General features: G+C 56.2%; 1 protein-coding gene across 9 annotated transcripts in view; it reads left to right on the plus strand.

The window, feature by feature from the left end:
* COL13A1 (collagen type XIII alpha 1 chain) overlaps window positions 1-12623 on the plus strand; it is a 166427-nt gene that overhangs the window by 110337 nt on the left and 43467 nt on the right. For all 9 annotated transcript variants that reach the window (XM_047760409.1, XM_047760405.1, XM_047760406.1 and 6 more), the window contains 2 exons: window positions 10512-10556; window positions 12525-12551. In XM_047760409.1, coding sequence (XP_047616365.1) covers window positions 10512-10556; window positions 12525-12551 — 72 coding nt within the window. The remainder of the gene's footprint in view (window positions 1-10511; window positions 10557-12524; window positions 12552-12623) is intronic.

Here is a 12623-nt window from a genome sequence, read left to right on the forward strand (position 1 = left end):
GGCCTCTCAGCCCCTGGTGGCAGGTTTCCTCACAGTGTGGCAGGCCCAGGGCAGCTTTCAAAATGGGCAAGTCCCAGTGCGCAAATGCTTGTCAAAAACACCCCTTGGGGTTTCCCATTGTGGCTCAGCAGAAATGAAGCCAACTAGGATCCATGAGGATGCGGGTTTGATCCCTGGCCTCACTCAGTGGGTTAAGGATCCGGTGTGGCCATGAGCTGTGGTGTAGGTTGCAGGTGTGACTCAGATCCCGAGTTGCTGTGGCTGTAGTGTAGGCTGACAGCTGCAGCTCCTACTTGACCCCTAGCTGGGAACTTTCATATGCCATGGTGCAGCCCTGAAAGCAAACAAACAAACAATCAATCCCTTGCATCACATTTTCTGAAGTCCTATTGATCAAAGCAAGTCACATGGCCAAAGTTCGCACACCAGTGGATTGGAGACACTTCAGCCTCTATTTCCTCATCTGGGAGGGTAGCAAAGCTTTTGTGGCCATTTTTAATCCACCATTGTGGTCCTTCAGCCAGTACCTTTCAAAGGGAATGACATTTTTGACAAGGAAACAATTTGAGCAAAGGCCTAGAAGTGGTCATTATGGTAGCTATAATATAAAAATAATTTAATAACAGTCGGCACTTTAATAATAGTTCCAGGCTGTCCTTCATCATGACCTACATCATATCTAATCCTAAGACACCCCCCCCACACCCCGAGGAGGCTGGAACAATTCTTTTCCTATTTAACAGATGAGGAAACTGAGCCTGCTCAAAATCTCATGGCCCGTAAATGGCAGAGTAGGAACCGAAGCCCAGGTCTGAATCCTTCCCATGGGGCACCTGCCATAAGGAGCCCATCCCGGCCTGGAGGCCTTGGCTGGGAGGCTCTGGAACCTTCCAGGAGAAGAAGAGAGGCAGGAAGGAAAGGCAGGACAAGAAGGGGAAGGGATTCTGGAAAAGGAAGGCTTTCTCTGGAGAAGCACATTCCCCATGCTCTATAATCACGCGGCTGCTGTCACCACATTGTTTTATGGGTGCTTGGGGCAGAGGGGGTTGGGGAACAGCAAGACCCAGGAGGGCTTTCATTAGTTCTGCATAAACCGCGAAGTTTGTACCATGTCAGGAAGTGGGAATTACAGCCCCCGGGTTGTCTCCATCCACTCACGCAGATTCACAGAATTTACTGCCTCCTGGTGCAGCACAGGGTCGGCTTTCCCATTAGCAGCCAGACCAGCTCTTTCAAGCTGGGAAGAAACTGTGGGGGGTGGGGGCAGAGTTCCCCCCCACCCCCCGCCCCTGGGGTCCTGGGGATGCCTGTAGCTGGCATCCATACCGTGGCGGGCATCTGCACCCTCCTGCCAACTGGAAGTCTGGTTCATCCAGGAAGGAGGTTGGGGGTCTGTTGCCCCAAGGATGGAGAGGCATCAGCTTGGGGCTGGGTGTCAAGACGATGGAGGGCCTGGTTCCGTGAGGGTGGCAGGTCTGGGCTCAGGCGGTGGGAGGAATCACCTGCTCTGGCTGCATTGCATTTGCAGAGATAACCAGTGTGGTCTTGCTGACGGAGGGACAGCTCCTGACCCCTGGAAAGCCTGCTCTGCAGGAGGAAGTTCAAGCAAGGAAGGGAGAATGAACTTCTTTTGCATGACTAAGAGTAGAGCAAGGGCTGATGGGTACCTTGAGAAGGAGGGAGCGCCCCTTCCCCAGAGGTATTTAAGGAGAGGTTGGATAACTATCAGTCTGGGGTGTCTTAAGAGAAGCTTCTGTATCAGATGGAAGCCCGCATTACAGTCCCTTCAGCTCAGGGAAGCTACAGCTTCCTGAGGACAGAGTGGGCTCTACCCCTCCTAGAGAGGAGCAGCCCCACCCTGGCTTCATGAGTCTGTCTCCTCGAGCCCTTGTCCAGGCCCTTCTTCATCCACATCTGGGGCTTGTCAGAAGCATCACCCACCGAGAGGGCCCTTCTCCTTCGTGCTCAGCTCATGCTCCCCGCCCTTCCTTTCTCTATGGGACCACCCCCTGCCCTTCCGCAACGGCCACTTCTCCTGGAATCCAGACATGCTGTGATGCTGCCAGCCCACTGCTTCTCTGGGTTTCTGGAAGGGGTTGCTGCCTCCTCTTCCCCCAGCCTGTCCTTGAGTCACTTTAGCAGGCGGTCTTGGAGCCACTAGACAGTCTCAGCATCCTGTCTCTGTGCTGGCCCTCACTCTGCTGGGACCCTTGTCCTGTTGTCACTGAAGCCACAACCTTCTCGTCCAACAGAGACAGAGGGCATGCACTGGGACTGATGGTGAATTGCAAAGTCAGACCCCAAGAACGTAGAGGTCATTCCTCAAGGTCAAATGACACCTAGGAGGCTACAGACGCCCATCCTAGTGCCCAAGCCCTTTTGAATAGTGGGCGTGTTGACCCTGGTGATCACCGTGTCCAGGCAGAAGTCTGCCTCCTGTCAGAAATCTGAGATGAAGGAGTTCCTGTCGTGGCGCAGTGGTTAATGAATCCGACTAGGAACCATGAGGTTGCGGGTTGGATCCCTGGCCTTGCTCAGTGGGTTAAGGATCTGGCGTTGCCATGAGCTGTGGTGTAGGTTGCAGACGCGGCTCGGATCCCGAGGTTTTGTGGCTCTGGTGTAGGCCGGCGGCTACAGCTTCAATTAGACCCCTAGCCTGGGAACCTCCATATGCTGCAGAAGCGGCCCTAGAAAAGGCAAAAAGACAAAAAAGAAAAAAGAAAAAGAAATCTGAGATGAAGACTCTGGTGCCCAAGGACAAGGGCAGCCAGACTTCACATCTCTGGCTTAGCCGAAGTCCATTCACTCCCTCTCTCACTCATCCTCATCATGGCCCAGTACTTTGAGCTCATTATCCCCGCTGTACTGACAAGAAGCTCAGAGAGGTTAATACTCCGCCCAAGGTTGCACAGCTGGTGAACAGTCATGCTGGGATTGGGAGCTAGGTCTCATGGGTCTGACCCCAGAAGCCAGTCGTCTGGTCCCGGTGCAGAAATGAATGACTGCTCCAGGGGTTTCACCCCGGCTAAGCTGACTGTGCCCAGACCACCCTCCCCATGGTTTCTCTGGAATGCAGTGGGTTAGCCCCACGCTCCTTTTTTTTTTTTTTTTTTTTTGGTCTCCTTTTCTCTCCCCTCCCCTCTTCTCTCTGCCTGGAACGTGGTCTGGGGAGGAGGCACCAACCTGAAGGGCAGCATGATGGGGATACTGAGGAGATGAGTTCGTTCCTGCCCACTGCCATCCCCACCCCCAGGAGTGCCAGTGAGTGGGGACCGAGGCCACAGGATGTCCCTTGTATTCAGGGTGTGAGGGGACCCGCAGGGTAACTGATGGACTCTCCACATCTGCTTCCATTGCTCTGTCTCAGCTGCTCACACACAGGCCAGGAGGCCTTTCTTTTAATAACAAGTGGCATTTAACTCTCAGCAAACTTGCCCTGGGGAAGTTTGCTAATGACTAGCTCCACCCACCCTCACCACCCCACAGCTGTGCCAGCCTGGCATCCCCTCAAAGGCCAATCAGGCCAGCTTCTCCACCAGCTCCCTAAGATCACAGCCCAGGGTGGCCAGCAGGCCCTGTGCTGCCCCAACCCTGCTGCTTAGACTTGAGTATTGTTGTGCGCCCATGTGGTACCTGTTTGGTCCAAATTTATGACACCAATCGACTTTAAGTATGTTGCAAGATGCAATATTTAATGTTTAAAACATTACAACCTTGGCTCTCTTTCAAGAGGATAGACGAGTGTGCTGTCAGAGTGTGTGGATCACAAAACCTGGGGAGAGCTTATCTCTAAGCCCATCGGAACCGATGCGCCCATCTTGGCAGTTGGGGGGGTGCGTTTGATGCATGTTTCGGTCCAGGTGCTGAGCCTTGGGGTTTGCGTAAAGAACCAGAGCTGAGCACCCATTCCCCTCCTGTGGGCTGCGGGCCATGCATTTTCAGACCAGCGAAGGCGGGCTGCAAAAACCTCATGCCAGCTGGGCTTGTAATTGCAGTTGCTCCCCCTGCAGGCCAGGAGGCTCCCCAGAAACAGGGGCTCTGGGCAAGGAGATGTGATGGGCATGGGAGTGAGGGTGTGAGGACCAGAAGCTCATCCACCCGGCCCACCTTGGCCCTGGTTCTCCACCTCCTGACCCCTCCTCCATCCCTGTACAAAGGAGGATCATATCCCAGTCAGAGCAAGGCCTCGTGTGTGTGGACACACTTCTGTAGAATGATAACTGGTGTGACTATATCTACCTTAGGGGGCCTCTTCACACCAGGCCATACAGGTGTGCTTTGCTCGCATCATCTCTTTGGATCCTATAACCGCCCAGGGAGGCTTATAGACGGGCATTTACAGATGAGCAAACCGAGTTCACAGAGGTGCATCCCCAAAGGGCCACAGCTATGAAGCAGTGGAGCCGGGTCTGTCTGGTCCCAAAGCCTTGTTCTGAATGACTTTATTGCCTGGGTCCCAGGAGCCTGGGGGAGCCATGATTTCCCGTAGCTTCCCCCTTCTCCGCCACTAGAAGGAAAGGAGGAGGGAGCTGGGCTGGATCCGGGCCCTCCTCTGAGTCTCCCAGGCTGTCTAAGAGCAGGACCTGAAGCATCTAAGGCAGAGAACTGGGAGCAAATAGTGCATTTTAGTCAAGAACCAATGAAAGGGGGTGCTTTGCCTGTTGGCACTGATTCCCCCCAGGGAGCAGGCATGGTCCCAGGACCTCCAATAAAGCCGGGAGAAGGCAGCTGTCTGCCCTCCAGCGCAGCAAGGAAACCTCTTGAAACCTCCCTGCACCCCCAGCTTGTGCCCTGCTCACGCTCACGTGCAGCATAGCGCTCGCTCCATGCAGGTGGAAGTTGCAAACGCAGGAGCCTTCTGCAGCAGCGGGATTGCACTTTCTTTCAGGCCATGAATTCCCGGCAGGGGGCATCCAGGCCATTTCAATTAATGCAGATCAGGGAGCTGAGACAGGAGCCCCGGATCTGAGGCCTCCTGGGAGCTGATGTGCCCCCCTGCTCTGCCGGTCTCCAGCCCCCAGCCCGTGCTCTCTGGGCCCTGTTTCTCCTGCAACTCCAAAGTCCACAGATTAATTAGAGCTGACTTTTCTTTTTGGAACTAACTACAAAATCAACCGATCTCAAATCGAGATTACAAGCCAGCCGCCCTTCCAAAGCCCTGGCCTTCCATGGGGCGCCTGACCCGGTAATTCCCCGGATCACTTCCTGCCGGCCCTAATTACCGGAGGACCTGGCGTTTCCGTGGCCCTGGCCTCTCCAGCCTGGAGCTGGCGCAGGCCAAGAAGAGGGAGTGAGCTGCCTCTCTCCCGGAAGAGAGTCCTGGGAACTTTTCAGGCAGAGAAAGACATTAGCCCTCCTCACCCCACCCAGCCTGCCCAGCCCAGGAAAGGGCCTGGTCCAGACTTATGGCCGGAGTCACCTGCTGGCCTCCCCGTAGCCCTCCACTCCCCACACTTCTCCCCTGCAGAGAACAAAGAGTCTGTGTAGAGCTGCTCAGGCCCAGGGCCCTCCCCGGCTGGAGCTGGGGCTGCAGGGGGAGCCTCATGTCAGGGAGGTCCCTTCGTCTCCCTGTCTCCCCGTGCTTCTGGGGCCTGACCTTTGCTCAGCTGGGGAGCTGACCTGGAAGCCCCCCACTTCCTTCGCGATTAGTCTTCTTGCTAAGTCCCGGCCCCACTTATTCAGCAAATAGTAAATCATCCATTAAAAGAACGAAGCACAGGAGCTCCCTGGTGGCTTTGTGGGTTAAGGACCTGGCATTGACACTGCAGCAGCTCTGCTACAGTTGTGGTATGGGTTCACTCCCTGGCCTGGGAATTATGCATGCTGGGCACAGACAGAAAGAGAGAGTGAGAGAACAAAGCATGACTGGTTTATACTCCAAAGAGCTCACTTCCATCCTGTCATCCTGGGAAAGATGGGTGTTCCCACCTGGAAGCAGGACCGGAATAGAGGGCAGGGGCTGCTGGAGTCAGTGGCATCATCAAAGTGGGGGCTGGGATGGCCTTCAAGGTCATTCAGGGCAGCCCCCTCTCTTCCCACCTGTGTTCACCCAGCACTTTCTTAGCTGCAAAGACTGGAATCCACTTCTTCCAGGCCAGCCAGCCATCAGGAGGTGTCAGGTCTTAGCACCAAGGTTAAAGAGCCAGCCTCCTGGAGTTCCCATCATGGTGCCGTGGAAATCAATCTCACTAGCATCCATGAGGGTGCAGGTTTGATCCCTGGCCTCATTCAGTGGGTTAAGGATCTGGCATAGTCACGAGCAGACGCAGCTCGGATCCTGCTTGACCGTGGCATAGGCTGGCGGCTACAGCTCTAGTTCGACCCCCAGCCTGGGAACCTCCATGTGCCGTGGGTATGGCCCTGAAAAAAAAAAAAAAAAAAAAGATGAAGAGGCAGCCTCCTGGTGGTGGGCCAGGCAGCCTGGGAGTCACAGGCCTGGTTCCACAGTGGCTGCCACCATCCGCGTTCTGTGCACCTGGGGCAAAACTGTAATGCTCACTCAGAGCCCCACTTCCCCAGCTCAGGATGGCCCAGATTGGGTGGCTGAGAGCCCCCTGGGGGAGTCTCCAGAGTGCCACTGGGAAGACAAGGGAAGGCAGAGGTAGGGGAGATAAATTGGGGCCCTCAGGCTTTGGTAGACTTCCTAATTGGCACTCCCTCCCCAACTAAGACATTAGTGAGTTAGTGTCTAAATTCAGTGCAATTCTACACTTAAGCCCTTTAAAAGGGAAAAAAAAATTTTTTTTGGTCTTTTTAGGGCCACACCCACAGCATGTGGAGGTTCCCAGGCTAGGGATCTAATCAGAGCTGTTGCTGCCGGCCAACACCACAGCCACCACAGCCACAGCAACGCCAGATCCGAGCCACATCTGCGACCTACACCACACCTCATGGCAACGCTGGATCCTTAACCCACTGAGCGAGGCCAGGGATCGAACCCGCAACCTCATGGTTCCTAGGCAGATTCGTTTCTGCTGCGCCACAACGGGAACTCCTAAATGGGAAAATTTTTAAGGAAGAGAATGGGAAAGAAGGAGCCTCTAGATGTTCCCTCGCAAAGACATGTCACAAGGCAAAGCACTAGTCATCGTCCCTGTAATGATGGCGCCAGCAACACCTCCCACCCCCGCAAACTCGCACCCTTGCCCACAGCCACCCTGGAGTCCTTGATAATGACTCTGTCTCTCTCACCTCTCCCGCTGTCCAGAGTCAATGCCTTCTGGTGCAGGATGAGCCCGGTCTCCGGTTCAGAGGTCAGGCTGGGGCGAGTCCATGGAGACAAGCCCTGGAGAAGGAGACTGATGAGAGTGGAATGAGCCTGAGGGGGTGGGGTCAGCCAGGGGCACCCCTGCTTCCTGCCCAGGAGAGGGGTGGGGATGAGGGAGGCCCCGAGATGAGGATCAACGGATTCTGGGTCACTTGCAGAATGAAGAGATTTGACCCAGAGGGGAGGCAGGAGTCAGAGGTCAGCCACCCTAACAAGGAGGGCTGCCTCCTTAGAGGCTCCAAGGGGCCCAGATTTCCCTGGAGTGTGGGGTTGTGTCTTTACATACAAACCAGCGGGGCTGAAGGCAAACCTCAATTAGCCCGGAAACCCTCACTCCTGAGGTTCTGCTCTGCACAGCTCAAGTGGAAGTTACGGACAGAAGCCCAGAGATGGGGTGAGGGGGCACACCCCAGCCTCCTCCCCTGCGGAAGCATCACAGGCTGTCCTTTGGAACAGCAAGAGAAGAGACAAACGGAGCTGCAGTGTTACCCAGCGCTAACCCTCCCTCCCTGATGGAGCCTTGCCCTGGAGCTGCCAACACACCCAGTTGTCTCCTCCTCAGCTCTGGGCTCTCCCTCCTCAGGGCCTCTCAGGAGCAGGGGTTGGGTAGGCATCCAGTCTAATCTCACTTTGCAGATGAGGGGAAGTGGCTAATCCGGGGTCGCACAGCCTTTCCTCCCTCAGGGGAGGCTGGAAGGCGAGGGCAGACCTGCGGGCAAACGGAGGGGAAGATGGGAAGTGGGAGAAGGACAAGTGGGGAGATCCCCAAATAGTTCAGGGAAGCCCACGCTGATCTCCCACCTGTACCCCCACTCCAGGGGACTCTGGCGTCCTTGAAACTGAGTCAACCCAGTTGGGTTGTTGAGAATGTTAGCAGGGGACCTGGTCCTCCCAAGGAAAGAGTGACAGCGTCCTCAACGGGGACTCCTCTAAGAGTGCCCTTAGAGCCAGAATTGCCTGATGATGTCCTTTGGCTCCCTCTGGTGGCCATATACAGAACTGCATGCACAGACCAGCCCAGATAGGCTCTTTTCCCCTGATGCCCGTGGTTAAAGATTCAGCACTGACCCTTCACTCCTATACAGCACCGGCCTGAGGGCCCTCCAGAAAAGAGGGCTTTGCCCTGTGTTCAGCCTGCAGAGGGCGTTTAATGGAAGTGGTGGACCACGAGCCATCTGATGCTTAGGGTTGGCCAAGAGGAATGGGTACCCGCATTTTGGAAGATGAAAGACCTGTGTCCACATCCCTGCCCTGCATGACCTTGGAAGTCACACCTGGCCTTCCTGAGTCTCAGTTTGCTCACCTGTGATCATGAATAACACCTACTCTTACATGGATTGAAGGGGAGTCTCAGAGATGGAATAGAGGAAGGCCATCAAGTCTTAACCCGGGACCAGACACACAACAGGCAGAGTAAAGGGCTGTCCCTTTCTCTGCTTTTCCTCACAAGAGGGATTTCCCAGAATTCAGTGGCTGGGGCAGACCTGGGGCATCAGCTTGTCTTTTATGGTCATGTCTGAGCCCAGTTCCACCACCCCTGCCGGTGGCTCAAGGATCCTGATGGAGTCGGGATGAGGGAGGTCCCTTGCGTTGGGAGCTAAAGTTTCTGGGCCTTTTGCAGAATTTGGAGTCTTGGCCTAAAGAGGACAGAGGTGACGCCATCCCCGGCAGATGTGAATGTGGGCATTGCAGGTTACAGATGCACAGTGCTCCCTCCTGTACTGAGGACCCAGCACCAGGTTCGGGGGCAGAGCAAAAGGCTTCATAGAGGAGGTGGTGTTTGACCAGGACTCCAGCAATAAAAAGGATTTTGAGATAAGGAAATAGCAGAAAGGCACAGAATAGTGACAGTGGCTGGTGTTTTCAGAGAAACCAAGTGTAGGTGCTGGGATGTCAGGCGATGCGCTGGGGAGGGGCGGGGCTGGGATGCCGTATTCAAGAGCCCAGCCCCTCCTCCACAGTCCACGCCGGGCAGTGGCAGTTTCAAAGTAGAGGAGTGTTACTGTCCGGTCTGTCGTACGAGGAAGCTTATCTGGATGCCTGTGTGGAGGCCCCATCACGGAAGGCAGAGCTCCGGCCTCAGCGAGGAGGAGGGTGGATCAGGGCTTCCTGTAAGGTGTCAGGGAAGAGACCAGGACAGCTGCAAAGATGGAGGCCAGGGTGGCGCCAGGCTCCCCCTCTGGCTGTGGGACGTGCAGCGTGGCCTGCAGGCCACAGGGTCTGGGCCGCTACCAGCTGTGCTACACAGCACCTTGGACCCTGGCTGGATCTTCATATCGGGACATCTTTTGGGGTTCAACTCATGGAGACAAGAGCTTCCTGCTTCCTCCCCTGCACGCTCCCACGCCCCCCCCCCCCCCAAATGACACCGCAGGCTAGTCTTGACTTACTCTCAGCCCCCATTTGTCACTGGCTGTCCTCTCCTCCTGTGTGTCCTTCCCAGGAGGGAAAAGGACACGCCCCATCCTTCCTGAGCTCAATCCTCCCCTGAGATTCATTCAGCATTTTCACTGGGAAGTAGAGGTTATAGGAAAAGGTTACTGCCGACATGGTAGAGCAAACCCCAGGCGAGATATCCTGGACAAGCGAGCTGGTGCTTCTGGATGGGCAGGGTCAAGAATGCGGTGTAGAGAAACGGGTGGGCTTGGGGTGGGGGATGGTAGCACTCTGCCTCCCTCCACAGTCCCCCCATCACCCAAAGCACAGAGGACCCTCTGCCATGGAATGTCAGGTGATGCCCACATGTCCTCTGGAAGAGTTAGACCCAAGGGACCTGGGAGGAAAAGGACCCCAGATGGAGAGGAGAGGCCAGAGCCCAGTCGGGCTCAGCCAGCAGCACCATCCACGTGAACTTGCTGCAGTAAAAGCAGGGCGGAAGCCCTAGCGGGAAGGGAGGGCAGCTGTGCAGGAGGTAAGGGGACAGTGGGACCTCCCTTGGGCCCCGGCCTGGTGGCGAAGCTTGAACAAGTCTCCCTCCCCCCTCCCCGGCCTCAGGCTCCACTGGTGGCCTCTCTCTGAGACCCTTCCCCACCCAGCAATCTGTGACTCGGTCCCTTGTGCTGGTTCACATGGCCGAGGGGTATGGCCCACGGTGGCTGCCAGCGATGGCCGGTCCTCAAAGCCCATCATGGGCTGAACAGTCATCGCAAGATTCCAGAGCACCCACTCTCGCTGCCGTCCTTGCGGAAGCCTTGGGCCCTAGGTCTAGTCGTCTTCTCATCTCTCCTCTTGCTTCTTCCCTCAGGGAGAGCGGGGCATGCCGGGGATGCCAGGCAAACAAGGAGCCAAGGTACGCCACACCCCAGGGGCTCCCCTGCCCCAGCTCTCTTTCCCAGCACTTCCTCCTCCCCACATCCCCTCCCGCTGTAAAGACCTGTAAAGACAGAGACGGGAGCCCCCGTGGCTCAGTGGAAATGAATCTGATAGTATCCATGAGGACGCAGGTTCAAGCCCTGGCCTCGCTCAGTGGGTTAAGGATCTGGCCTTGCCGTGAGCTGTGGCCCCACATTGCTTTGGCTGTGGTGTAGGCCAGCGGCGACAGCTCTGATTCGACCCCTAGCCTGGGAACTTCCATAAGCCGTGGGTGTGGCCCTAAAAAGACAAAAGAGAAAAAAAAGACAGAGACATCCCCCTTCCCTGGCCCCCTCCCCTTGCTGTCCTTGCCTGGCTATCCTTCTAGGCAGGGGTGCTCCTATTCATGAGCCATCACTGGCCATTGCACAAAGTGAGGCTTCCTCCTAGGCATCTGTGGGTCCTAAAAAGCCTCTCAGGTCCCCCCAGCTCTGGCTACGGTCCTGAGACCCACTTGGGAGTCAGGACTCCCTAAAAATCACCTTCCTTTGGGATTTACTAAATGCTGTGCTTGGCAGCCTGTTACCTCAAAGCCAGTGGTCTTGGGCTGATGGGGAAATAGGGGTCACTCCCAGCCATCCCCCAGGCCACCCGGGCTTAGGGCCAGAGAGAGCCCTTGAGGAGAGTCCCACGTGTAGACAGGGGGTTGACCATACCTGATGAAACAGCCCTCTGCTAGTCTCCCCTTCCCCGTGGCTCTCTCTTCTGCCCCCTTCCCTCCATCTCCTCCTTTCCCATCCCAAGGAGCCCTCCCCCATTCCACCCAGGGACACCCCTGCCATGGAGCCCCCTGAGTCCCCTGGGAGCGAGGGGCCAAGCAGGCGGGTGGGAAGCCTGGGAGCTCAGCCGAGCTGCATAGCCTCTTCTTCGGCCCCACTCTCCTCCAAGCTCAGCAACCCCTGCCCTCTGGGCCTGGGTGGCAGGCAGAAACCTTCACATCTCACATCTCCCCAAGATGAGGCTGGGATGCTGGCCACCTCCTCCCTGCTTCTCCCCATTGAGAAAGCCCCGCGCCTTTTCTTCTTTCTGCCAGGGGGCTTCTGGAGTCGCTGTGGCTGGGATGAAGGTCGGTGGACCCATAACTCAGCACCTGAGGGACAGGATGGGAGGGATGGAGAGGGGAGAGGTTGGGGCCTCAGGGACTCAGCAAGTAGCTGCTGGACCAAGGGCAGGGCAGGCAGGATTCAGAAACGTTTCTCTTAAAGTAACCTCAATGCACAACTCGAACAACAGATGTTTCAGCCTTGTAAGTAGCAAATGTTTCCCAGCCTCAACTAAAGGGCTCACCAGCCTGCCCGTGTGCAAGGAACCCAGCAAAAGGAAAGCCTTTACACTCCAGAATTCAGTCGCTGTGTGCAGATGGGCGGGGACACCCCAAAGTTCAAATGCTCAGTGTGGCACTCCAGGCAGGTCCCTTACAGGGAGACCGTGTCCCAAACAAATGTTTTCTCCTTCCTTTCTCTCCCTGCCCCTGGGCCACCTCACACCTGCCACCCTCTCGCGTGGGGGAAGAATAAGAAACAGTCCGGGAGGGGCCCAAGTCCTAGGCAGAGAAGAGCCCTGGGTTGGCCAGGTGCTGCATCTGTCCCCAGGGTGCCTCTGCTCCTGGGCTCACTCACTCTCGCTCGCTCATTTCTTTCCCTTACTTTTTCTTTTTGCAGCTGCACCTGCAGCATATGGAAGTTCCCAGGCCAGGGATGGAATCAGAACTGGGAACTGCAGCTGTGCCATGGCAACACCAGATCTGAGCCGCATCTGGGTGGGATCCTTAACTCACTGAGCAAGGCCAGGGATTGAACCCAAATCCTCACGGAGACAATGTCAGGTCCTTAACCCACTGAGCCATAGTGGGAACTCCCTTGATCTCTTGTTTCTTTACCTTAATCTTCTTTTTTGCCCTCCACAGGGTGAGCCAGGGACCCCAGGAGCCAAGGTACTGATATGGAGGACATGTTCTGGGCTGCACGGAGCATCAGGCATGGGTGGAGGTGGGAGGGGCTGCTGC

The sequence above is a fragment of the Phacochoerus africanus genome, chromosome 15 (genome assembly GCF_016906955.1).
Source record: "Phacochoerus africanus isolate WHEZ1 chromosome 15, ROS_Pafr_v1, whole genome shotgun sequence".
Taxonomy (NCBI): Eukaryota; Metazoa; Chordata; class Mammalia; order Artiodactyla; family Suidae; genus Phacochoerus; species Phacochoerus africanus.